This window comes from Myodes glareolus, chromosome 24, assembly GCF_982192425.1.
Source record: "Myodes glareolus chromosome 24, mMyoGla1.1, whole genome shotgun sequence".
Taxonomy (NCBI): Eukaryota; Metazoa; Chordata; class Mammalia; order Rodentia; family Cricetidae; genus Myodes; species Myodes glareolus.
In genome coordinates this window covers 10,351,924-10,378,565 of record NC_142049.1, presented here as the reverse complement: position 1 = coordinate 10,378,565, position 26,642 = coordinate 10,351,924, and the positions used below count along the sequence as shown (strand labels likewise).

General features: G+C 36.5%; 1 protein-coding gene across 1 annotated transcript in view; it reads left to right on the top strand.

The window, feature by feature from the left end:
• The first annotated feature begins 711 nt into the window (after positions 1–711).
• Folh1 (folate hydrolase 1) overlaps positions 712–26,642 on the top strand; it is a 49,130-nt gene continuing 23,199 nt past the window's right edge. The window contains exons 1-10 of the mRNA XM_048435223.3: positions 712–916; positions 3,293–3,401; positions 4,750–4,936; positions 9,065–9,166; positions 14,897–15,022; positions 16,084–16,270; positions 18,944–19,037; positions 23,732–23,830; positions 24,467–24,552; positions 26,123–26,242. Coding sequence (XP_048291180.3) covers positions 796–916; positions 3,293–3,401; positions 4,750–4,936; positions 9,065–9,166; positions 14,897–15,022; positions 16,084–16,270; positions 18,944–19,037; positions 23,732–23,830; positions 24,467–24,552; positions 26,123–26,242 — 1,231 coding nt within the window. The 5' untranslated portion in view covers positions 712–795. The remainder of the gene's footprint in view (positions 917–3,292; positions 3,402–4,749; positions 4,937–9,064; positions 9,167–14,896; positions 15,023–16,083; positions 16,271–18,943; positions 19,038–23,731; positions 23,831–24,466; positions 24,553–26,122; positions 26,243–26,642) is intronic.

The window sequence follows — 26,642 nt, the reverse complement described above, 5'->3', positions numbered from 1 at the left end:
ATAATGTTTGCCAATATTTGCCAGGAACAATCCTTATCTATGGGAACTTTCGTAGAGTACTCTGCGTACTGATGACCAGGGGCTGATAAAACCATCTTTTCTTTATTCATTGTTTCTATTTAAATTTATTATTCCTTCACTACGAAAAGAATGATGATATTCAGGTCAGAGTTTAATTTACCTACCTAACCAAAAATAGTGTGTGTGTGTGTGTGTGTGTGTGTGTGTGTGTGTGTGTATGTATGTGTATTTAGGAGGTCAAAAATATTAAGGAGAGTTGGGGTTTATCAAGACGATAATTTAAATTAGACATAAGCACAGAGTTAAAAGAAAGAGAAGTTCTTAGGGAAAGGCCAGTACACACTCATGTGTATAAAAGTTGACTTTTCAGGATGAAATCTCTCCCATTCCTCAAACAAGGTTTGTTGTGGTTAATACGGATCGTTAAGCAAGAATAAGGAGACCTTAATACTTTTCTGAATACAGGCTGGGCTATTTGGCACATTATCTTTCCTTACTGGTGTTGTTTATCTCTCTAAATAGCCTGTCTGTAAAGTTTTAAAGAGAACCGCAAAGTGTCACTCAAAAGAGGTCAGGCTTTCCTTCTAGGAGGTAAACACTCCCTTAGCTTAACTACAATTGGTTCAGAGTAGGACAGAAATATATGGGGGAGGAGAAAGTCTTGGGAACAACTTCTGTTCCCCAGGGCAGTAGTGGGAGGAAAATTCGGCCAGCAGAGGCGCTGCTGTGGGGCCACAGGAACCCGAAGGGCGAGGAAGCACACAGTTTCCCAAGATGTGGAACCCGCTGCAGGACAGCGACTCTGTGGTGGATCCGGGACGCCGCCAGCGCTGGCTCTGCGCCGGGACACTGGTGCTGGCTTTCTCCGGAATCTTCATCATTGGCTTTGTCTTTGGTAGGATGCATCTGCGGGGAAAACCATAGAATCCCGAGTCGTCGACCCCCCTTTCCTCCCCTTCTCTATTCTGCAGCTCTGTCTGCACCCAGAGGTGATCCTGTTGTGGGTCTACCCCAATGTCCTGATTGGGGGCGGTGGGAGGAGGAGGGAGCAAACCCTATGAATTAAGCGGTGATTTGCTAGCGTCTGTGCCAGACTGAGTTTTGAATAAACTGCTTGTACGATTGCGCTGCATAGATTAAAGTCAGATTTAAACAACAAAAACAAAAAAGTGGAACCGAGCTAGGTTTGAGGCACTGGAACCCTGCAAGGCGCTACACTTCTTAGAAGAGTTCCCCGGTGGCTACTAATCCAGATCAATCAGCAGGATTGGCATGGGGTTGCTTTTGCCTGCTTGGGATTTCATCTATCTCGTTCCTGGGCCAGTTTCTGGGGGTACCACCGCATTCAGGGCGTCGCTCTGAAAGGAGTTCCTTTCAGTTCGCATTCTTCTTTAGGCCTAACAGTGGTAAATTCTGAAATGTTAATTACTGTCAGCACTTTCTCAACATATTCTTACCAGGTCTTTGAGCTTAGTTCAGATTGAGCCCAACTCTGTAAGGAAGCTTGAGCAACACAGGCTAACACACTTATGCATTCAGAAATGCATCGCTCATTCTCGCTGTGAAAAAGTCACTGCGCCTCTTTTAGCCTTAGCTTCTCTATCTTTACGATGCGGCTAATATGAGCAACTTCCAGATCATAGAACACGAAACAGCATGTGAAGCTGTCCCAGAGCAACGCTCAGGTCTTCTTTGTAACTGATTTAGCACACAGGCCGGTCTAAGATGTCATTCAAGTCGGCCTTCTTTGCTCTGAATTCGAAGTAACCTCCACGGGATTTGTAAAACAGACTATGAACCAATTGGGTAGCATTAATCCATAGCCTCTAATTTTAACTAATACAAAGATATCAGTAACCACCTATGATTGTCGTGGGACTTCAATGAGGTATTTGCTCAGAAAGATGACTTAAATTGATTTTCCATTATTTCAGTTTAAAAGTGAAAAACGAGCCTTGGGAAGGCTAGCTGGGGATTCAAAAAGTCTGTGTGTCCTAAAGGAAATTTATTGTTTCTACTTTGTTACCCTCACTGTAATCTTTGGTTTCACTGCTCAATGAGTGAGTTTGTTAGTGTGTTCTGTCTCCCCCACAGAACTCTATCTTCCTCCTATGTAGTTCTCTTCAGACCTTGGTTCTAATCTATCATCCTCAGGGTGTTCTTCCCCAATCTCAGACTCATCTCCAGTCCTTTAGTTTTATACACAGTAAGGATAATATATTCCTTTCGGTCCATCCATGTGTCTTCACGTGCTTGCTTATGTGCTTCTGTATTTGTGCATATGTAATCAAAAACATGAACAGTTCCATGAAGGCTGTCTGGGTAACCTTCTGTATTTTCCGATCAGGTAGTCAGCAAACCCTGCAACGATGGCCGATGGCCCTATTCCTTTCAGATTCAAATAGACTCATGGGGGGGGGGGCTAAGGAGCTGGTTATAAAGTGCCTCTGGCTTTCTGGGCATTGGATTTTTTACAGAGCTATGGAGTACATTGTAGTTCATTGTGGTTTCCCACCTTTGAGTTCTCAAGTCTGTTTCAATGAGAAACAAAAATGTCAGTACATTTTGCTTTAGTTTCAAATTCAAAGCAGATTAAATGTTTGGGTTTTACTTAATACTTTGAGATAATTTAAATACTTGAAATATAATCAAGATTCTCCTTTTGACTATCTGCAAATGTTTACATATGTGGGAATGTCCATGTATAGGATGAGAGAACAGGGTGTCCACAGAGTTAAGAAGGGGGAGTTACTTTCCTGGGTGCTTAAGTTACAGATAATTGTGAGCTGCCAGATCTTGGCGCTGGGAATCAAACTTGGGTTTCAAGCACAATATATGCCCTTAACTGCTGAGCAATCTCTCTAGTCACTGTATTCATAATTAATTCATTATAATCATTTGTTAAATGCTTATTCTATTCTAGCTCTATAGAAAAGCAAGCAATTATGGGTAAAGAAGCTAATGTAGAAAAAGATACATTTTCAAATATCTTATCTAAAATAGTTTGAACAATACTACCAAATCACATTTCCTTATTAGACTTTTCTGAGAAGTAACAGCAATACACATAAACTGAAAATTGGTTAAAATACATTGTGCTTGCTTTGAAATTAAAAAAGTATATACTGATATGCTCTTTCCCACATAGAAGCAAGCAAGGGAAAGAAAACATCAAAATTCTAGCTAATACAGAAGGTAATTCACTGTGTCTTACATAAAAATAAGACCCAACCCTAAGGTCATATCTCATTCATATCTTTCTATTTTTCAGGATGGTTTTTAAAAGCTTCCAGTGAATCTACTGATATTGTTCCCAATCCTGGCATGAAGAAGTTATTTTTGCATGAATTGAAGGCTGAGAACATCAAAAACTTTTTATAGTAAGCATATACTTAAAATTTGGACATTATATTAAAAAAACATTGTTCTGCTTAGATGGTTTGTTACAGCATTTCATATACAAAAATTTCGCTTTTTGCAATGTTTTGTTTATTGGAGATCTTGTATTCCATTTCATAGGGGAGTAGTACAGCTTCAACTTTAAGTGCAGATGATTAGAAAGCTTTCAGAGTGAGGTCAACAAACATTCCATGTAAAAAGACTAGTCATTGCAAGCCAGCAATATCTGCCACAACTGCTTAATCTTGCTCCTGCAGTACAAAAGAAGCCATAGGAAGCACGAGGCAACTAACTGCATGTGCCAGTTTCTATCAAATTGTCCTCATGAACACTGAAATTTGATTCTTATATGTTGACGCATTGCAAAGTCCTTCATGTTTACTCAACTACTTAAAATGCTAAGCTGTTCTTTGCCTATGGATTGTATGAAAACAGATCGTGACCTGATTTGGACTGAAGAACTTACTTTGCAGACTCGTCCTTTAAATAAAGATAGTGTGTTTTAATCAAAGAAAAGTTGACTTTAAAATGGCACAGTTGTTCAAACTCCATCTTGGCTCATTGATAGAGCAGTAACTCTGAGTGAATAATGAACCTTCTTAAGCTTTTATTCTCATATCTATGAAGATAAGGGTAAAGATACTGTAATAAGGATGAAATTGGAAAACAGATGTTTTGAAAATTTACAGACAAATTCTATTCTTATTGAAATAGTTTAAAGCAAAAGAGATAAATAAATAAAGTTAAAAGTATTGCACCTTGCACATTCTAGACAAGACCTCTACCACTGAACATATACAAGGCCCTGGTTTGATCCTCAACAATGCAAGAAATTAAAAGCTAAAAGTTTTCACAAAGTTAAATTTATACTTAGTTAAAAATAAAATGTGTGAATGTATATTTAGTGTACCTAACCACTTCTAATGGTTTATAGTTTTCAGCATTCAAAATAATATGACAAAAATGTTTGAAATCCCCCTAATGGTTGAAGGATTTCCTAAGGAATACAAAGAGATTTGATATAAAAATACCATTAAATATTCACATATGGGTTGAGTTTTATATTCGTAGGCATTTGCATATATGCCTATATCAATTACAATGGAGTTAAAAACCACTAAAACCATTGCTTCTACTGATCCCAGAAGGGCACTGTTGAATGAGAGGCTGGGACTTAAACTTCTTTATGAAAAAAATCTCTGCAGATTATATTTACTCCACTATATTCTGCATTATAGGCATGATAATAGTAGTTTTGTATTGTTGCTTATTGGAGATTAAAACAAAATAAACATTAATGTTTAAACATTTTCAATGTTTCTTCAACAGTAATTTCACACGCACACCACATTTGGCTGGAACAGAACACAATTTTGAGCTTGCAAAGCAAATTTATGCCCAGTGGAAAGAATTTGGCCTGGATTCGGTTGAGTTGTCCCATTATGATGTGCTGCTGTCTTACCCAAATGAGACTCATCCTAACTACATCTCAATAATTGATGGAGACAGAAATGAGGTAAGAAAAAGAGAGAATATAAGAAGCATTCCACCGTAATCTAGTATCATCTTCACATATATATCAAATTCAATATTATTGACGTTTGAGATTTGCCTTTAAAAATCTCCTTATCAATGTCAGTTTGTTAGGGTATTTGAATTTAGTGTGAATTAGGAAATTTTTTTTAATGAATGCTTTGTTATAGATGCTTTCTATTTTTTAGTATTATATACCAATTTCAAATGCAATATATAGTTAAGATTCTGAGCAGCTAAACAAACTTTTAAAGTATAAAGTATAAAGACATTGCATAGATTTAGAGTTAGTCAGGATATTTACAGAACCAGTGTGGGTTTGAGCAAGCAAGCGTGTATTGGTTTAAATGATTACATTTTTGCCCAGTTTTATTTAGAAGTTCTAGATACACTGAACAATCATTTCTCAAATGGCCCTGCACATGGGCTTTTGCTAAGACTTTGACTTAGACCTTTGGAAGGGAAGAATTTGGACACATAGTATATCTACAACAAAGAATTTACAATCTTATTTGTAATTCAGGGCGTGTATTTGCCAAACCAATTACAATACAGTTAGTTGAGGTTGGTCTCATCAATATCTATGTTCGTTATGAAAACAATAAAGCATAACTAAAACATTAATATTTACCAGTACATTTTCTATGGCAGACCTAATATAACTAGTCTGCTTAGCTTCTGATAGTCATCTTGTAACTGAAACTCCTGTTATCAATAGCATTTCTTAGGCTTTGTACAAATTAGAACCTTTCATATTTAATTAGTTTCAAAATTTCAAACTTTCCTTACTAATAATGTATTAGTCTTTTCTTGCAATGAAAAATATACTTGTATACATACACATATGTATTATGATCAGTGATATGATACAACCCTAACTTTAATCACACATAGAGTAAACCATACTTCTTGCTTGTGTTCCCATTTTCAGGGAAATTACTCTTTGACCATGAGCTGATACTTTTAATACTTCCTTATTTTCTATAAGTAGCAAGTTTGTGTTACTTTTATTTTGGATTGCACTGTCTTTTGGTGTTGTGATAGTTCAGGTTGATATTTATCACTCTGGCCTAACACCAATGTTCATGTGCTGTTAGCCATTTCTTAAAATTAAAAGCATTATGAAATAAAAGAAAAGAGATTTTCTGGGTAAACTGGGGGCAGTCAGGGGTGGGGAAGCATGGGGGGATGCTTTAGGGATCCAGTTGGGAGGGTTGGGGGCAAGATGCAGGAGGGGAGTAAAGAAAGAGATTTTGTGATGGGGGTGGGATATTTGGGGGTTAGGGAGAAACATGGCGCTAAGGAAACTCCCAGGCATCCACAAGGATAACTTTAACTAAGACTGCTAGGAATAGTGGAGAGGGTTCCTGAACTGGTCATCTATTGTACTCAGATTGGTGACTACCCTAATTGTCACCAGAGAGTGTCATCCAGTTAGCTGATGGAAGCAGATATTGAGATCACAGTCAAGCACTGATTCTGGTTATGGCAGTTCTGCTGAAAAAGGGAGGAGGGTCAAGGTCATGATGAAAGAACCCACAGAGACAGCTGACCTGAACTCCAAGAAGCTCAGGGAGTCTGGCCCAACAGCTAGGGAGCCTGCACAGGATTGACCAAGACCCCATGCGTGTGTGTGGCAGTTGTGTAGCTTCCTCTGTTTTTTGAGCTTCTAGCAGTGGGATTAGCACTTGTCCCTGGCATTTAAACTGGCTGTTGGGAACCTGTTCCCCATCTGGGTTGCCTGGCCTAGCCTTGATGCAGGGGCAGGAGTTTGTTTCTGCCTGAGCATGATGTGCCAGGCTTTGTTGACTTCCATTTGTGCTTTGCTCCTATCTGAAGGGAGATGGAGGAGTGGATGGAGGGTTAGGGTGATAGGAGGGAGACAGGAGGAGAAGAGGGAGGGGAAACTGTGATTGGGATGTACAATAAATAAAAATTTTTAATTGATTAAAAAGTTTTCTGAAAAGCTATATATTCAAAAACTGTATTATTCCTTAATATTTCAAACTCAGTGAAAACCAGTTGGTCTTGATAAATTGATTGACTAGAAGAACTAAAGCAAGTAGTGTAATTTTTAATTGCCATAAGGCAATTAATACTTTTAAAATGTTTTCTTAATATCAACTTTCACCTTTTTAATCATACTTTTATTCAGTTTCCATAGTGTCTGTCTTTAATCCCAACATAAGGGAACCTGAGTAAGAAAGATAATCAAGAGATTCAAGGTCAGTGTGGACTAGCTCATGAATTCTTGGCCAGCTTGGATTACATATTGAAACTTTTGTCTCAAAAAATAATACTATTACAGCAGTGGTGGTGGTATAATGAGAAGTTATATCTTACTGTTAACAATGGGCTGCTGCACAGATGTTTTGTTGACAAAGTACTCCTGTGAGATACAGAAATACAAACTTAAAAGAGTAAAAAAAATTGCATTTTTCTACCTTGCCTGAATTTCAAGGTTTTTTAACCTCCATTATTCTTCATATATTGCCACATTTTAAAATTTATATAATATCTAAAAATATACCTAATATTGATTTTGCTATTTTGTCCTTATTGATTTTCTCAGAGATATGTCATTTTTGCTAATGTATTCCAATACTATATTTTGTCTTTAGTAGTCTTTCTAAACATGAGTTTATTCTCTGTTCTCTGTGTCTTTTTCTTACCAAAGGACTTTGTATGCATTTGGTGATTTTTGTTTGGGTTCTTAGTTCTTCTTTAATACTTTTCAGGACTTTTAAAGGTCTGAATTAAAGGATAATGCATCTTGACAGCTTCTGCATTTCTTCAATCATCTCTACCAACTGGACACTACTATAAAATAATTCCTCACCTAGAGGCATTTCTTCTATCTAAGTAGTGAATGGACAAATGTTGTAGATTATTTGAGTTCTTTTTCCCTCCTCTATCTTGAGCCATCTCTTTCAGTGGAATCAGTTTATATCTAGCTTATCCTTAACTCTAAGATACATTCTTCTTTGGTGACTACTTTATGCAGGATTCTCCTGTAAGACTCCATTTCCTGAAGTGTAGTTAGACTATATTAATGTCTCTGTTCCTTTTGTAGGCCCTTATACTTTGATAGATCCAACAGAGACAAAAATGGCCTGAACTATTAGAGCAAGATTTCATTACTTGTGTTAATTAATTTATTAAAGTTTATTTTAGCTAAAAGGTTTTTCGTTTAAGTCCATAATGAAAGGATTTCATCACTTTCAACCTTTAACGAGGCAGTACCTGATGGAGAAGGTAGCACAAACTGCTAATGCCATAACAAAAAGGCAAAGAATTAGGAAGATGCTAGGACGCCAGAAATCCTTTAAGGTCATGCCTTTCACTGAGAGATCACCCACAAGGCCTCATTTCATAGAGTTTGCACTTCCTCCTGATCCTGCCACCCTGGCAACCAATACATTAACACACAGACATTTGCAGATGTTAGTGTTACCTCTCAGAATTCCTGTTGTATATCTGTTTTGATTTGTTTGTCATTTTTGGAGGTTTTTAATATCCTTGATATTCCAATTCAATGATGACATACTCAAATAGATACACAGATTCGTATTTTGGTTAGTGTTTTTTATTTTTTATTTTTTCAAGTATGAATGTTGGGGTCATTGTCTCTGAGTACTATTGAGGATGGTACGTAAGCTTTTTCTTAAAGTAAATTTGATATTCAAATTGTTCTAGCCTTATTTTAATAGTTTACTGCTTTTGATAGCAAGGCTATATTTCTCTTTGAGGACTTTAAAGCAATGTCTGTGGACATTATCTCCTTAAGCAGAAATTGCTGCTTATAAGCTTTTATAGGCCCCTCAAGAGGCTGAATCTCTACTAGCCTACTGTGGAGCACCTGAGTGTCTGGGCTACTGTTATCTGGGATGCTCGTGAGGCTGGATCTCTTCTAGCCTACTGTGGAGCACCTGAGTGTCTGGGCTACTGTTATCTGGGATGCTCGTGAGGCTGGATCGCTTCTAGCCTACTGTGGTGCACCTGTGTATAACCAGTGTGATTACTGGCAGGAAAGATGAATCCATTTTCTGGCTTGTTTGCTTGTGATAAACTTTAACTGATTTGCTTTTCATTTACTTGTTTGTTTCTCTAGATTTTCAACACATCGTTGTCTGAACAGTCACCTCCAGGGTATGAGAACATCTCAGATGTTGTGCCTCCTTTCAGTGCCTTCTCTCCACAAGGGACACCAGAGGTAACAATGTAGCACACTACAATACAAATGATGATCAGGAGTCCCATTTTCTCATACATTCAGGCAATAATTAAACTGCAATAAGAGGGATTTTCAGATAATTCAAATTTATCCGTTTTCCACACTTAACAAACTAGGCTATCTTAGTAAGAGAGAAGTATAGAATTCTTTTGTTGTTGTTCATGATGCTTTTAAGAATAAAATTTGCTGCAATTAGATGTGCAGACTTACATATTTTTGAATTTTGACAAATACACACTTCTGTGTAATCAACATCCTATTGACGTACATAGTGTTGCCATTAGTTCAGATAATTTCCTTGGGCAGTGAATTGCAGTGTTCATTATGGTCATCTGTGGTTGACCGCTGTATTGGTCGATTGTAGCAGCCACTATGGATGTTAGTTGTCTTGGTCACTGTGGTGGAAAGCCATGGTAAACACTATGGAGATCATTTGCAATAGTCAGCTATAGTGGTCACTGTCATGGTAAGCATAGTGGTCACTATTGTGGTCTGTCCTTAAGGTCAGCTGAATTAGTCAGCTGAAGTTGACAATATTGTATATAGTGGTCAGCTGTAGTAGTCTCTATTGATGTCAGTTGTAGTCGTCAATTTGATGGTTCAATGGAATGGCGAATCATTATGGTCTCTGTGGTGGTGAGCCACAGCGGTCATTACTCTGGTAGCCATCACAGTCACTATGGAGACAGCTTAGAGGTCATATAGAATGGTAACTCTTGTCAGTTGTCATGGTCACTGTGGTGGTCAGTTATAGTGTTCATTGTAAAGGGCAGTGGTGGTGATCAGCTGTAGTCAGTATTATGGTTGGCTGTAGTGGTCAGCTATGGTGGTCACTGTGATGATAGCCACAGTGGTCACTGAGGTGGTTAGTTGGAATTATTGGCTATAGTAGCCAGTTGAGATTTTCACTGTTGTGTACAATTGTGTTGGTCCGTTGTTATGGTTACTGTGGAGATGATGTGTAGTGGTCACTCTGATGGTCGGTCCTGGTAGTCGTGGTGGTTTAAATAAGAACGGCTTCCATAGGCTCACGTGTGTGAATTCTGAGTCATCAAGGAGTGGCACTATTTGAGAAGGATTAGAAGTTACGGCCTAGTTGGAGAAAGTGTGACAATGGGGGTGGGCTTTGTGGTTTTTAAAAGCCCAAACAAGAACCAGTGTCTCTCTCTTCCTGCTGCTAAGAGAAGGAAATGTAGAAATCTCAACTACTTCTCCAGTACCATGTCTTCCTGTCTGCTACCATGCTCCCTGCCCATGATAATGGACAAAACATCTGGGACTGTAAGCAAAGATTAAGTGCTTTCTTTCAAAAGTTGCCTTGGTAGCAGTATCTCTTCACAGCAGTAGAACATTTTAGACTAAGACAGTGGTCACTGAGATGGTCAGCAGTAGTGTTCACTGTCATGGACACCGTAGTGGTCACTATAGTGATCACTGTAGTGGTCAGTTTCACCGTTTTCTAGTCAGTCATAGTGGTTACTATGGTGGCCAGTTGTAGTGCTCACTGAGATGGTACTTCATAATTACCATTGTGATGATAATTCATACTGGTCACTCTGGTGGTCATTGGTATGTTAAGTTGTAGTGTTTGTTATGATGGTCAGTCATATCAATCACCAGGGTGGTCTCAGTGGTCAGCAGTTGTAGTGTCCAATGTGATGGAAAGCCATAGTGGTTAATATTCTGGCCATCTGTGATGGTCAGTTCTGGTGGTTACTTTGGGGGTCACTGGTGGTCAGGCATAGTGAACACTGAGATGCTCAATACTAATGGTCAGTCAGCTGTGATGATTAACAATCAGCTGTGTGACAATCTTCTACAGTGCTTACTGTGAACAGCTGTAACGGCAAACTATAGTGTTACTATTATGTTCGGTTGTAGTCGTCACTGACAGTCATAGTGTTCAACATGATGATCTGTTGTCATGGTAACTGGGGTAGTCACTTACAATGTTCATTACAATGGTTAGTTGCATTGGTTAGTCCTCATGGGTCCTCATGGGCTCTCAGCAAGTAACTACCCATTATTTTAGTGTCAAACACATAACTTGTTACTTACTCCACATTTTTTTGCAGCAATGTCGTACTGTCTTTGAGTGTTTCTTTGTGTACAGTAAACAAAGAAGAGATTGCTACATTGTAGCAAATAGGGAATCTTCCAAGATCTAGCCTACAGCAGTTTATATGCCTATTTTTAATGTGTGCATGTCCCTCTTCCCTCAAATTTTCATAAACGTTCAAAATTATATAACTATAATTTTGTTTATTTTAATTGGTTTAAATTGAAGTTTCTCTCCATTACCAGTGAGGTCATTCTTACATATTCATCACCCAATCTGGGCTTTCACTTTGCAAATGACTAACTATAGCCCCTTTTTTTTCTGGGTAATTTCTGACATTTTTCCTATTAAGTTTTATCAATTTCTTCAGTCTTTTAAGTGTAACATACAACCCCAACAATTTTAGATGTCACTAGTATCTTCTAAGTTTCCAATTATTGGGTCTTTTTGTCTGTATTTTGCTTTTTACAAAAAAATTCAAATTTTGATTTTTTTCAATTATTTCTTCATTTTTTTTACTTTGAACATTTAAATAGTTGTCTTCATTATTTATAATATTTCTCTATAAAGAGATGTATATGACATACAAGATATATAGCATACAAGACACCGACTAATAGAATTTCATTTCAAATATATGATGAATTTGCCATATCAGAGTCAAATATATGGACAAATACCATGAGATAATAGTACTTGTAGAAATGAAATGTAAGCCGGGTGGTGGTGGCGCACGCCTTTAATCCCAGCACTCGGGAGGCAGAGGCAGGCGAATCCTTGTGAGTTCGAGGCCAGCCTGGTCTACACGAGCTAGTTCCAGGACAGGCACCAAAAACAACAGAGAAACCCTGTCTCGAAAAAATCAAAAAAAAAAAAAGAAATGAAATGTAGTTTAAAATTACTTAAAAAACATAAATTACTTAAAATTACTAAAAAATCTTAGAGTATTAGTTTAGTGTGTGTCAGTTGGAGAGCACTGTGAAATGTATTGTTGTTAAAAGATTTTTGTGTCAAAACAGACTATACTTCCAAATATTATGAAGAGAAAATTGTAACCATACCCAGCTAGTTTGTAGTTTTACTAAGTAACTCATTGAAATCCACTAATGCTTTAACTATGTAATGATTCTATTCATAAGAAAGTACCCCAGAACTCTGAAGAACGAGGCAGGGATATTGCTGTGAGTTTGAGACTAGTCTGCACTACATAGTTTTTTCTCTTCTCGTAAAGGAAATCATGACATTCATTATTTTTATTTCCTTCAAACATTAAATTATTCTGTAATATAGAAGGTTTTATTCTCTGTGCTATTACTATTTGCATTAAAATAGAAGGCCATGTGCTGACTATAGTGATTTGCTGGGTGATCTGTAACCCAATCACAAGAGTATTAATTCTCTACTAATTATATAGGTTTCTTACATGTATGTAGTACATTTCTCCATCATCAATACTTGAATCTATATACTCTGAATCCTGTGGAACTTATAACACTGGCTCATACATTAGGCTATTTTAATTAACAATTACAGGTCTATAAACATACTGTAGTATTTCTCAGGTTTTAATATTTGTCATAAGTGGAGATTTTGAAAAGCCCAGATTCTGGATTTTAGCCCATGAGTTTCAGCAGGTCTAAGGATGTACCAAAGAGCTCATGGGTGTTTCTTTGAGAACCACTGCTTTTTGACCCAAATTCTCGTATTGATAAGGGCAAACAAAAAGAAGCCTGAAGGAATCGGTAAAAATTCCAAGCCAAGGACGAGATTATTTTGCAATCAGAACAAAAGCACAGTGTGAGCCACACAAGAAAGCCATTGTTTAAGGCAAAATGGTTTTTCAACTGAGAGTACAACTTGCCTAGAGAGTGTATCTATTGGTTACTTTTGTTTGCAAAGATTTTTAAACTTATTTATTTTTATACCTATCCCAGTTCCCCCTCCCTCCCCTCCTGCTGCTCCCCCATCTTCTACCCATCCCCCATCCTTTATACACAGGGGATAGGGCCTTGGTCCTGCCTCAATCTGAGGTGACAGACTTGTTTGCAAATTTTTAAGTCAATTCCTTCCCCAGTCTGTTCTCTAGAATAGTTTCTCTTATGATGATTGGCAGTTGGTCAAAAGATAGCTGTCATTTTGCAATATGGAAGGCGGGGGGATCTCCCCAAAACTGTGAGTTTCTCCCAAGTGAGAACTTACTAGTAAAATCAAGAAATGTGAGCAGATCAATTTAATCTCTCTCCCTCTCTCCCTCCTCCTCTCTCTTTCTCTGTCTCATCTCAGTCTCTGTCTGCTCTTTCTCCTCTCTTTCTTTACCTCTTTGCTCTTGGATGATAACTCTAGTTAGTCCTGCCCATGTATGTATGATTGTGAGGCCATCTACTGAAGTATAGGGAAACCTACCAGTGGTCACTCCTTTCATGAAAGGATGAATCTCCCTCTTCTAGTAGTTAACAATTGCCAATTTTCTAAGTAAGGAATGGGTCCTCACCTATCTATGCAGGAATTTTGGTTGATTTGATCTTCTGGTAATCACTGGGGCTCTGAGATCCTAAATGCAATAGCCATTGTGTCTAGGAGACAGCATTTCACAGTTCTTATCTCCATCCTTTGCTCTTACATCCTTTTGAAAAGCCTTCCTTGAACTTACAGCAGATCATTCACTGAAGAACAACCTAGGCAGTGTATCTTTCTGCCAGCCGATCACAAAGGTTTCTAAGTTAATGCTTAAGGAAAAGAGGATTGAAAACAATTGTAAAAGTACAGAAAATACAGTCATAAGTAGATTTGAGGTTTTGTACATAATTAATATTTTGTGGTATTGTTCATTGAGCCTTGTAATTCTGAGTAAATATTATTCCATGATGCTACATTCTCAGTCTTTGTTCATTTATTTTTTTTAAATGAAAGAAGTTAAGTGGTATAAATGTACAAGTATTAAATCCTTCAGATATGAATTAATAGTTGTGTCATTGCTTCTGAGATGTTGCCATTCATAATATGTTGGAATTGATATTCCTTGCAGACACTTGGTATCATAAAGGTATGATAAACCTGTTTTAGATGCCTGTGTAAAATGAATAATGTATACATTTCTTTTCAGAGTTTGTTTAGATACTAGATTAGAGAGGGAAAACATTTCAGAAAATGACTTCACGAATGACAGTGTTGAGACTTAGGAATGGCAGTATGCTTGCAAGTGATCATACAAATACTAAACCTTCTGTTGAATGACATTTTTTCTGTCTCTGATGTTTGTGAAGTCCTATTATGCTCCTACTTGATTGTGCAGTCTAAAGGATAGAAAGCCTTCTTTCACCAAGGGTTTGTCAACCTATGGAGACTGAACTTTTTAATCTTTCAGCAACTTGAATACCGATGCAGTTATGTGGGTATTTCCACATTTTATAGTTATTTAGTAATGGATTAGGTAAAAGAAAATTTGTCATTTAATCCATACTTTTCTCTTAACTTGTCTAATTATGTTTTCAATTTAAGTTAACTTCTCTGTTGTCTCATTTGAGACTCATCTGTCTCAGGGCCCTTGGAGGGTCTTGCTTTATCTGCATCTCTTTTGGTATCACACGTCCCTCATTTGTAGATGCCTCCATATGCTACATCTTCTAGCTAATTGTTCTTGATCTCAACAGGGGGATCTAGTGTATGTTAACTATGCACGTACTGAAGACTTCTTTAAGCTAGAACGGGACATGAAGATTAATTGTTCTGGAAAGATTGTCATCGCCAGATATGGGAAAGTGTTCAGAGGAAATAAGGTAAGGAAATGATGTATGTACAGGAAAGCAGAGGAACTGAAGATCCTCATATTAAAATAAATAAGACAAATACTGCATTTTTTTCTCATAAGTGGGATCTAGATTCGGAAAAGGAAGATCAAAATTACAGATGAAAATAGAAGGGAGGTTATTGATTTGTAAGTAAGAAGGAGAGAACCAGGAAGGGTGATGGGAGAAAGAAAAGGATAAGAGGAGGAGGAATGCAGCGCATGTGATGCCCACGTGTGAATTTGCTCTAATAAATCAGCTGCTCTGTATCATGCATATGTGCTGAGGACATTTTTAAAGGTCACCTGCTTCCCTCATCTAAAATGTTGTAGATATTTACACGTGTAGAACCATCTCCTTGAAATTTCTGAGATTATGATTCTCTTGCCTTTATAAATTCTTGCCTTATAAGGAAGACACTCTAACATATAGAAAGTGTTTTTGATTTGTGTTTTTGCAATTCTGAACTTATTGGCTAAAGTGAATGCACCAGGTTTTTCTGTTCCGGCAAGGTTCTGTGACTTAAAAAAGAAGCATGAAAAAGCTACTAATTTTTAGTAACTTTATTTTAATTATTATATCCAAAGACCTACTGAAATTAATTTAATGTGAATCATTATTATGGGTAATGAGAAAAGTCCAAAACTCCCATTTCTGATATGGATTTAATAATTTGGCTTTGGGATTCTACTTGGTTACTATGCTTCTAGAAAGCCAAATGGAAGAACAAATCCTTGCTTCCACTGTGATGGGTATATTTCAGGTCTGCCACTCTGCAAACCCATCACCTTTCAGATTGTGAATTAAGATCTAAGCCTAGGATTATATAGTTGTATGTAACCCTTTGAGAGGCCAAGGCAGGAGGATTACAAATTCAATACCTTTGTGGGTTATAGTGTAGATTCAAATTCAGCCTTGAAAACACAGTGAGACCTGATCTTTAAAACAGAAGATAAAGTTTAGCTATTCATTTAATGTAATCTTGTCATCTGCCATTACTAAATCTGGAGCAACTCAACATAAACTGAGAAGAGAAACACCGTGTCTTCTAGGTTAAAAATGCTCAGCTGGCAGGTGCGAAAGGAGTCATTCTCTACTCAGACCCTGCTGACTATGTTGTTCCTGGGGTGAAGTCCTATCCAGATGGCTGGAACCTCCCTGGAGGTGGTGTCCAGCGTGGGAATGTCTTAAATCTTAATGGAGCAGGTGACCCCCTCACACCGGGTTACCCAGCCAATGGTGAGTGATCAGACACAAACCATAATAAGAAACTGACCATTCCAAGTGATTTCTGCAAAAGATTTTATGACAAAATGACTAAGGGTTATTTTTTCTAATTCTTTTTGAATTATAGAAATAAGAATGTTTCAAATTCTGAAAATCAATGTTCCTTATGCCATATTTTAAAGCTTGGACCTGATAGGTTTGGAATTCAGACTTTTTAAGATACTAAAATGTAATATGGTTTATCTATAATATAATGCATGACACATGAGGATAAAGACACAATGCAACAAAAATGCATTTAAAATAACTCTGCAGCAAATTGTGTGATTATCAGCAATGAACATGTGTTAAAAGGAAAATAAGTAAACTCATGTCTGTTCTATTTTGTCTTTTTCTGATCATGTGTTTTGGCCAGGTTGGCTTTTCTTGTCATGGAAATTTACTTAAAACCTATAATTCTCATAAGTACAGGTTTTACTTTTCTAGTAGTGAGCAGAAGAGCAAAATGTCTTATAAAGTAGTTTGATAGTACACTAAGAATAAAGATACAGAGCCCAGACAGTGCACTAAGGATATAGCAACTTTCACTGCTTTGCAAAGATTAGTAATCACACTAAGTAGTGTTTCCTAAATGATAGCTTCTGCATGCCTCAGCAATCTTCTAGGAACCAGAGTATTATGATCTCTGGCTTGAAAGAAAATGTGCAAGATGCAAGCTGTCTGCCCATGACCATCACAGCACTAAATAGGCTACTGGAGTTCAAAGTCCCAGGGTGGCTTCAGAGTCCACATTCTTGTCTTTTGCTGACATGTAGCCTGGTCAAACATTAATTAAACAGATAAATTGTTTTCGATGCATTCAACTATCAGATGTTGTCCACAGCTCTGTGTTCATTTAGTTTGCATAGTTTGGATCAAAGTGAGTTCTCTTAACTACTATAAAGGAGTTTGTCAAAGTACCCATGACATTTACATATTTATTTTTGACCTCTGCTTCATTGAATCTTGTATTTCTCTAAAACTAATGTGTCCGGAGGGTATGAAAACCTTCTTTAAAATACAGGAAACTGCCATAGCTGTTTTCATTCTTTAAAACCACCTTATATTACTCTACCATAAATAGAGTCATGTTGATGGTGCATAGTCATTGTTAGGTTTATCATGCTCCAGTATATGACCCCAAACCCAAATCTAGATATGAGCAGTATTAATTAGGCTTAGTGGATTTTTATAAAAATACATAAAATAGGTAGAGCAATGTGTGTGGAGGGTTCGTGGGGAGATGGAGAGAGCAGGGATGTATATGATCAAGATACACTGTGTATATGTATGAAAATTTCAAGTAATATAAGGAAGAAAAACCCTCAAATTTTACACAGAATATTCATCATATAAATGAAAAGAAAATCCATGAATCTGCCCTGCATAACTTTTATTTACTCTTGCCTTTCCATTTCCACATTAAAAAACATAAACCTCTTCCAACTCATGTTCCTTCTGCTAATTTATTATGGTGAAAATACAATTTAAATTAGCTGGAACTTCTGTTCACGATGGGACCTCCTGAAACTGGAAAGCTTCTATAAAGCAAAGAATATGGTCAACAAGACAAAACAGCAGCCTAGAGAATGGGAAAAGATCTTCACCAAACCCACATCAGACAGTGGTCTGATCTCCAAAATATACAAGGAATTCAAGAAATTGGTCAACAAAAGAACAAAAAAATCCAATAGAAAATGGAGTATAGACCTAAACAGAGAACTCTCAACAGAGGAATCTATAAAGACTGAAAAACACCTATAAGGGAATGCTTAGCATCTTTAGCCATCAGGGAAATGCAACTCAAAACAACTCTGTAAGAATGGCCAAGATCAAAAACACTGATGACAACTTATGCTGGAGAGAATGTGGGGTAAAGTGTATACTCCTACATTGCTGGTGGGAGTGCAAATTGGTACAGCCCCTTTGGATATCAGTATGGCGATTTCTCAGAAAATTAGGAAACAACCTTCCTCAATACCACACTTCCCGCAATAGCACACTTGAGTATATTCGCAAAGAATGCTCAATCGTTCCACAAGATCATGTGCTCAACTATGTTTGTAGCAGCATTGTTTGTCATAGTCAGAACCTGGAAACAACCTTAATGTCCCTCAACTGAAGAATGAATAATGAAAATGTGGTACATTTACACAATGGAGTATTACACAGCAGAAAAAAAATTATTGACATCTTGTGATTTGAAGGCAAGTGGGTGGAGCTAGAAAATGTCATATTTAGTGAGATAACCCAGAGCCAGAAAGACAAATTTCATAAGTACTTACTCATAAGTGGCTTTTAGTTATAAAGCAAAGAAAAACCAGCTTACAATTCACAATCCCAGAGAGCCCAGAACACAATGAGGACCCTGAGAGAGACATACATGGATCTAATCTACATAGGAAGTAGAAAAATACAAGCTCTCCTGAGTAAATTGGGAGCATGGGGACTATGGAAGAGGGTAGAAGGAGAGGGGAGAGGAAGGGAGGGAAGCAGAGAAAAATGTATAGCTCAATAAAATCAATAAAAAATAAAATAAAATGATTGACTTTTAGGGAGAGGGCATGCAATCTCTACAGATAACATTTATCACTTCATGTGCCTTACCATTTGTTGTAGTGACAAATAAGCGCTTTATTTTCTCAGAATATGCTTATAGGTATGATTTGACAGAGGCTGTTGGACTTCCAAGTATTCCTGTCCATCCTATTGGATACGATGATGCACAGAAACTCTTAGAGTAAGTTTGACAGAAAAAAGATAACTGTTTTTGTATTTCTCATTCTTGAGAATTTTCAAATGTTTTATCTTAGTCTTCAAGTTTTGGTACTCTATACTCAGTGACAGGTGCAATCTCAAATGTTTCCACAATTTTAAAGAATTCTGGTTCAGATTCTGGAATTTATTTCACGTTCTCTTTGCCTTTTACCCTGTTTCAAAATAACATCGAGCCTGTGGATACTTTCCCAAACTTCTCTAACTTCCTACTCAACTCTCTCCCAGCCTTTTCTCAATGTATCTCTTACCAATCTTTTCAATGTTATTTTTAAGCCTCCACCCTTTTGAGGAACAGAATAACAACCTAAGAGCCACTAATGTCCAGTTTTTTGTCTATATTTCTGTTCCTTTTCTGCCTTCATGCTTGAGCTTCCCTCTTTCCTGTCTTCCTCTCTTAACTTCTGCTTGTACTTCATGGTACTCTTCCCTCTGGAAGAAATGGAAAGGAATTTCTATGAAAGTAAAGTTGATAGAATCAAAGCATCTTGTCAGTAATTCTGGCTCAGCCTCCCATGCACCGTAACTGCAAGGTAGCTTCATCATGCCTGACTGCAAAGCATTTTTAATGATTTCATTGTCATATCAATGAGAAAGAATTTCATGAGTTAGTTTAAGGCCACCAATTTCATAAGTGAAGATTCTTTTATCTAGTATGTGTACAATCTAAGGACAGATTACTTTTAGGTTTGGGCTATTAGCTGTGCCACTTGGGTTAAGACTAAGTATGTGATAGACCATTTACAAGCACCATGGAATATGCATTTAGATAAATAAAGTGTAATTATTTATATTAAAGATAAGTATTATTATAAGATTACTTGTGATAGTGAAACAATTCAAATAATAAAACAGTTCTGCCTCTTCAAGCATGTCATTGGTTCTGATACTACACAAAGCAATAAAATACAGAATGATATTGGTCAAGAATATTTAATAACACAGAATATATTTGTAATACATTAAGCTAAAAAGCAGCTTTTCAAAACAATATATTGTATGATTCCAGTTATAGAACCCATTGAAATGACCTCATATTTTCCTTGCAGTAAGAAACAGAATACATAGAATTAGATATGATTTATTTAGTCATGTCTGCCTATTCTTTAGACTGGATAAAAAGATAAATATTAACTGTGTCCTAACTGAGGTAAGGTAATTATTTGATGGAAAAATTGCAACTTTGATTTATCTCAAGTTGCATCTAACTTCTTAAGTAGGCTGTGTTGTGCATGAGGTTCCTTTTTTTTTGTACGACTTAAGTTTTACATCACATGATGATACTGCAGTTTGTCTAACCATTCACTAGTTAAAGGGCAACTGGGCTTGTTCCTTGTTCTTGTTGTTACGAAAGAAGAAATTGTGGGTAATTGTGTATGAATTTCTTACCAACATAATCTTCATTTCTCTAGTGTACAGTTTTGAGTCACATAAATACAACAGATTTACTTTGATAACAAACTCCTAACAGTGGGTGCATGCACTGTCTCTGACTCTTTTGTCTGCTTTTGAGACCCTTACCCTTCTCCTGTGTTGCCTTGTCCAGCCCTGATACGATGGCATGTGCCTAGTGTTACTGTAACTTGACATACCACGTTTGGATGAAAGTCCTGGGAAGTCTTCTCTTTTCTGAAGGAAAATGGAGGAGTAGATCTGGGTGACAGGGGAGATAGGGAGTTAGGGACTGCAGCCCCCACATCTATCATCCCTTATTCTTGCTCTATACTCCTTACCAGGATTCCTCTTCACACTTTACCATTTACTTTCATCTTTTCACATTGTTTATTTAAAAGTCATTTAAATAAACAATGTGAAAACCTCATTCAGAAATGTGTTCCTCATCCCCCTGGCTATGTTAACACCTCGTTTGCCCAAGGTCGATAGCAGTAAACGTTTGTCTAGTATAATGTTGACAGGGTTTAATTTTCTGTTAACAATGACTGTATGTGTTTCTTCTGAATGACTTAACCTCTTGAAGGAAAGATACTATTTTATATGTATTTGCCTTGTTAAGTAGAACAGAGCACATTTATCACAGTAAACAATAAAAGTTTGGCAAATGATGAGACCAAAATGAATGAACTATATCATAGAGATTTTTAAAAATTAAGACAATTTTTATGTATTCCTAAAGCATCTAACATATGTCAAATCCTAAAATATTTTCAAAATAAATTAATATTGTTTTTAATATTTAAGTTTTTATTCTACTTGAGGGTTTTGTTGCCTGAAAGAGGGAGTAGTAAAGACATTTGTCAGTAACATTTGTGAATTAAAACATCTATTCTCCATTCCTGTGTTTCTTTGATCCTTGTTAGACTCTTATACAACTGTTCTGTTCTGTCTATTGTTGTTCTGTTCTAATTACTAGTGTATGCGTTCTTGAGGGTATGGGCTGAGACACTGAGTAGTACAGTTAATGTTCTTCTTGTCTGTATTTATGTATATAGACTTATATGTGCATGTTATTTATAATGCACATATGTTCTTCTTGTCTGTATTTATGTATATAGACTTATATGTGCATGTTATTTATAATGAGGTTTCTCTTTACACATTTCTATCCAAAATCTCTATTAATTAATATATACTTTTCAAAATAGTCTATTCAAAATAAAATACGGGTATAATTTAACTTACATCCAATAGCATTTTGTATCTTGAATATTCTGTCGTTTTAACTGTAGATTATACTTTCTAGCAATGTATATGTATCTTTTTATACCGCATGCTTTCTGTTTAATTATTTAATTATTTATTTAATCTGTGTGTGTGTGTGTGTGTGTGTGTGTGTGTGTGTGTGTGTGTGTGTGTATGCTTTCTTGCACAGAACTTATGGAGCCCAGACATTAGTGTCATGTGTCTACTTCTATGGAACCCCAGTCTTTTTGTTTTGAGGTAAACTCTGTCACTGAACCTCAAACTCAAATATGTGACAAGACAGGCTGGCCACCATGCCCTAGGATTCCCTTGTCTTCCTATCCCACATTTCTTGGGATACTAACATGTCACTCAGCTTTTATAGCATATTAGCAAGTCCAAAATGCACATTCTTATGCTTATCCAGAAAATAGTTACCAAGGCATCTCCCAAGTGCATTTAATGCTTTTTAATGAAAATACATTAAATACATTTTATAGTACATTTCCTGAAATTCTATTAATTGGCCAAACGAATTAATGAGAAAGGAAAAAAAAACCAGATAGCAGATTTACTCTTTCATTGAACTTATAAACAGTTTACACTTTTTAATATTTTCTAGGAAGAGATGATCTTAATGATATTTTTATTGACTGAAAATTCCATGCACCCATATACTGTTTTTTGGTGAAATCAACCCTCCCATTCCTTTCCCTTCATATCCTCTATTTCACCACCACTTCCCCTGGAAACTTCAGGTCTTTTTTTCTTATTTTATTTTCTTTGAATCCCCAGAGCCCTTATTAGGGCTCTCTGTATGTGCATAGATTGTATGAGCACACATAGACTTTCTGGGGTCACATTCCTAAAGAATACAGACTCAACATTTCTTACCAATTGACTACAGTAATTCCTGAGCTAATAGGGCACTCTTCTCCCAACTTTACACTGCAATTTCCTTTCACTAGATCTTGTGTAGGTCTACTGCATGTAGTCACAACTGCTGTTAGTTCCTTGATATAGCTATCAAATTATGTCCAGAGATAATTTTATTTTATTTGTAATGTTTTTAAATTTTATGTGTACAATGTTTTTTCTTGCATTATGTATGTGCACCATCTGCTTGCCTGGTGTTCACAGAGGTCAGATGAGGGAATTCAATCCCTTAGAACTACAATTACAGATGTTTGTAAGTCGTTATGTGGCTCTCTGCAAGAAGAACAAGTTCTCTTAACCAATGAACTATCTCTCTGAGTTATATTTCTTTCCTATTGAAATTTTTTCTTGCAGTATATTGTTATCATGGTTTCCCTCCATAATTCTTCTCCCAGATCATCTCCAACTCCAAGCCCATCCATCAAATTCTATGCCTTTTTCTCATTTTCTAGGAAAAAGACCGGGCAATTAAAAAAAGAAAGCAAGAGATGGCTCAGAGATTAAGAGCACTGACTGATCTTCCAGAGGTTCTGAGTTCAATTCCCAGCAACAGCATGGTGGCTCAGAAACATCTATAATTAGATCTGATGCCCTCTTCTGGCCTACAGGCAGGCATACAGGCAGAACACTACACATAATAGATTGATAAATAGATAGATAGATAGATAGATAGATAGATAGATAGATAAAAAGAAAAGAAAACCTATAAAAAAGAAATCAAACAAGAATCAAACAAAAAAATCAAAGAAATACATGGTTTATCTTTGCACAGTTAGTTATACTTATGGGGGGTTCTTGAAATAATTAGAATAATATCAACTATATATCTTACCACCATAACTTTGGCCATTGCTGTGAATTCACTTTGTCTTCAAGTTTCTCATATGCAAAGTAGAATGGATAGTGAACATGGCCTTACAGGAGTGGCAGAAAGGGTCAGTGGGTATTACATGCAAAACACTTTGCTCTGTCGTTCATTCATGGAAACTCTTATGAGAAGATACTCTAGACAATAGATTACTAGGTGTTTTAACTTGCTATATTAACGTTTACCCAACTAACATTTTTTTTCATGTTTAACAGACATATGGGTGGCCCAGCACCCCCTGATAGCAGTTGGAAGGGAGGCCTCAAAGTGCCTTACAATGTGGGACCTGGTTTTGCTGGAAACTTTTCAACACAGTTAAGTTATTATAATCCTTTTATACAGACAACTTTAAAAGAAGACATTTCTAGAAGATGAAAAACATGTAAAGCCTAGTTAGTACCATCAAGAAATCAAACTAAAAGTTGTTGGACGAGAGAGCCTCTTGGTTGATCCTGGCCGCTTAGCCCCAAATAATCACACAGAAACCATCTTATTTAAAGCACTGCTTGACCCCTTAGCTCTAGCTTCTTATTGGCTAACTCTTACTTCTTAATTTAACCCATCACCATTAATCTTTGCATCACTATGAGGTCGTGGCCTACCAGCAAAGTTTCAACGCTTCTGTCTCTGGTGGCGGTGGCTCCATGGCTTCTCTGACTCTACCTCTTTTCTCCCAGCATTCTGTCTAACTTTCCCTGATTACCTAAGTTCTGCCTTGCTATAGGTCCAAAGCAGTTTCTTTATTCATTAATGGTAGTCACAGCTCACAGAGAGGACTCCCAGTTCAAAAAGTTGAATAGGAAAATGATGTCATATTATTTAAATTAGTAAATGTTACTTTTCTCCTGTGTACAATTAGAAATATTTGTACATAATGATGAAAGAGTTAAGAAGTGTGTTAAATCTGTAACCACTGTTCTCAAACAATGTGTTCTTTGTCTTTGTATTAGAAAAGTCAAGCTCCACATACACTCCTACAGTAAAGTGACAAGGATCTATAATGTCATTGGCACCCTCAAAGGAGCTATTGAACCAGGTAATAGGAGCATTTATTTGGCATATATTGGTCAATCAAATCTCATATACGACTACTACTCTGGGTGCAGAATGAACTAAGAATTCAAGTTGCTGCCCTAATAAAAGTTACCTAAACACAGAGTAAGACATTACGGGTATAGTATATCATCATATGTGTTGCAAGAAAAGAAACGGGAAAGTCTGAGGATGACTGTGAGTAATAAACTGCACTATTTATTTGTTGAAAAAATAATTTACACAATGTATTCTAATCACATTTTCCCTTCCTAATTTCCTACTAGATTCTCCCCACCTTTCTCTCCATACAACTTCATGCCTTCTTTCTTTCTTCCTTTATAAAACAAGCACTCAAAATAAAATAAGGGAATAAAGAAAAATAAACAGAGTAAAAAATAAGTCGAAGAAGAAGCATGAGCAGTACATTCACAAACGCAGATAGACACTCAAAGGTACACACACACCAAAAACACCACAGAATCAGAAAGTGTAATATATAAGGAAACAATCAGAAAAGTTTAAAAAATGCACAGACAAAACAGTATGAGACAAAACAGTATGAGACAAAAAAGTCACAAAACTACCAACAAGTTTGGTTTTTGTTAGCCATTTACTGCCAGGAATGGGGCCTTCCTTAAGTGTGATTTGTATACATTGTGATTGAGACTAGGTTGGAGAATTCAACCTATTTTATGTCTTTTGATTCTTTAAATTTAGGCTTTCATTACTTAGGATTTAATTGATTATTGTTATTATTAACATAAATAGTATAATTAAGTCAAGTATATTTTTCACAAACATGTTGCTTACTTGTTTTTCTGTAACAAGATCTCAGAGTAGAGAGATTAGGCTGGATTTAGGCTCAGTTTTATGTTATCTCCTTCCAAATGCTGAAATCGACATTATGTTCTGTTCTATGCTATGAGTAAACACAGGCTATTTTTTAAGAATCAAGAGTTTTATAAAATTAAGTCTTGTAAGTACTAAAACACATATTCATGTGGATATACACATCCAAGATTTACTGAATCTTACTGGATGATCATTTTGTGCAAGGACCATGGTAAACTTTAGATTTGGGGGAGGTGGTCAAAATACACAGAAACTAGCAACAAGGAGATTATTATTTAAAAGAAAAGCACAACATTTAAGGATGATGAATATCTAATCAAGTATGAAATGATTGCTACCAAACTTTCAGCACAAGCAGTTTCCACTTCCTATAGTAGACAGAAAGAAGATCACTTACTGATTGGAACGTAGCCTAGAACTAGGAAGGGGAGGGCTGTGTTCTCTGGAGTGGACACAGAGAGGCAAGAGATATTAGAACATTGTGAGGAGGTAAACAGAGATAATTTCATATCTTCCTGTTATCCATATGCTTATTACTTTAATAATATAATGAATTATTTTTAAGTCACATTTATAATTTCATCAGACAGATGACCAATACTGAAATCTGAGCAAAGACTCTAAGCCTTAGAAATTTGGTATTTTTATTTTGAATTGTGAATGCCTTTGAATAAATTTCAATTTGCTCTGTTTGTTACCCTTGTGCTGCTGTTGTATAGACAGATATGTCATTCTTGGAGGTCACCGAGATGCCTGGGTCTTTGGTGGCATTGACCCTCAGAGTGGAGCAGCTGTTGTTCATGAAATTGTGAGGAGCTTTGGAGCACTGAAGAAGGAAGGTAAGAGAAACAGTGAGTAAAAAACCAAATTCAGGAAATTTCAGTGTAATCTTTTGAAATGTGAGTGTGAAGATATTATTTTAGGGGTGTGAAGTTGCTCCATGTTAGAGCATGTGTCTTGTGTACAAGAAGCTCTCTTCTCAATCTGCAATATGCAATAGAAAACCAAATAAATTAATATAGACTCAATAATGTCAATAAATTAATAACAATAGCAGTGCAAATATTAATGATGGTTTATTATATTTTTATCATTTTTAATTAGTTTAATATGTATATATATTCTGACAATCTGAAGTAAATTACAGGATTACTAATTGCTCTGTCAAGGGTTGCCTTGCTAAGTGTCTGCTGAACAAAGAAACAGAAAGAACATTGCTAAATTCTTTTTATGTGGCTA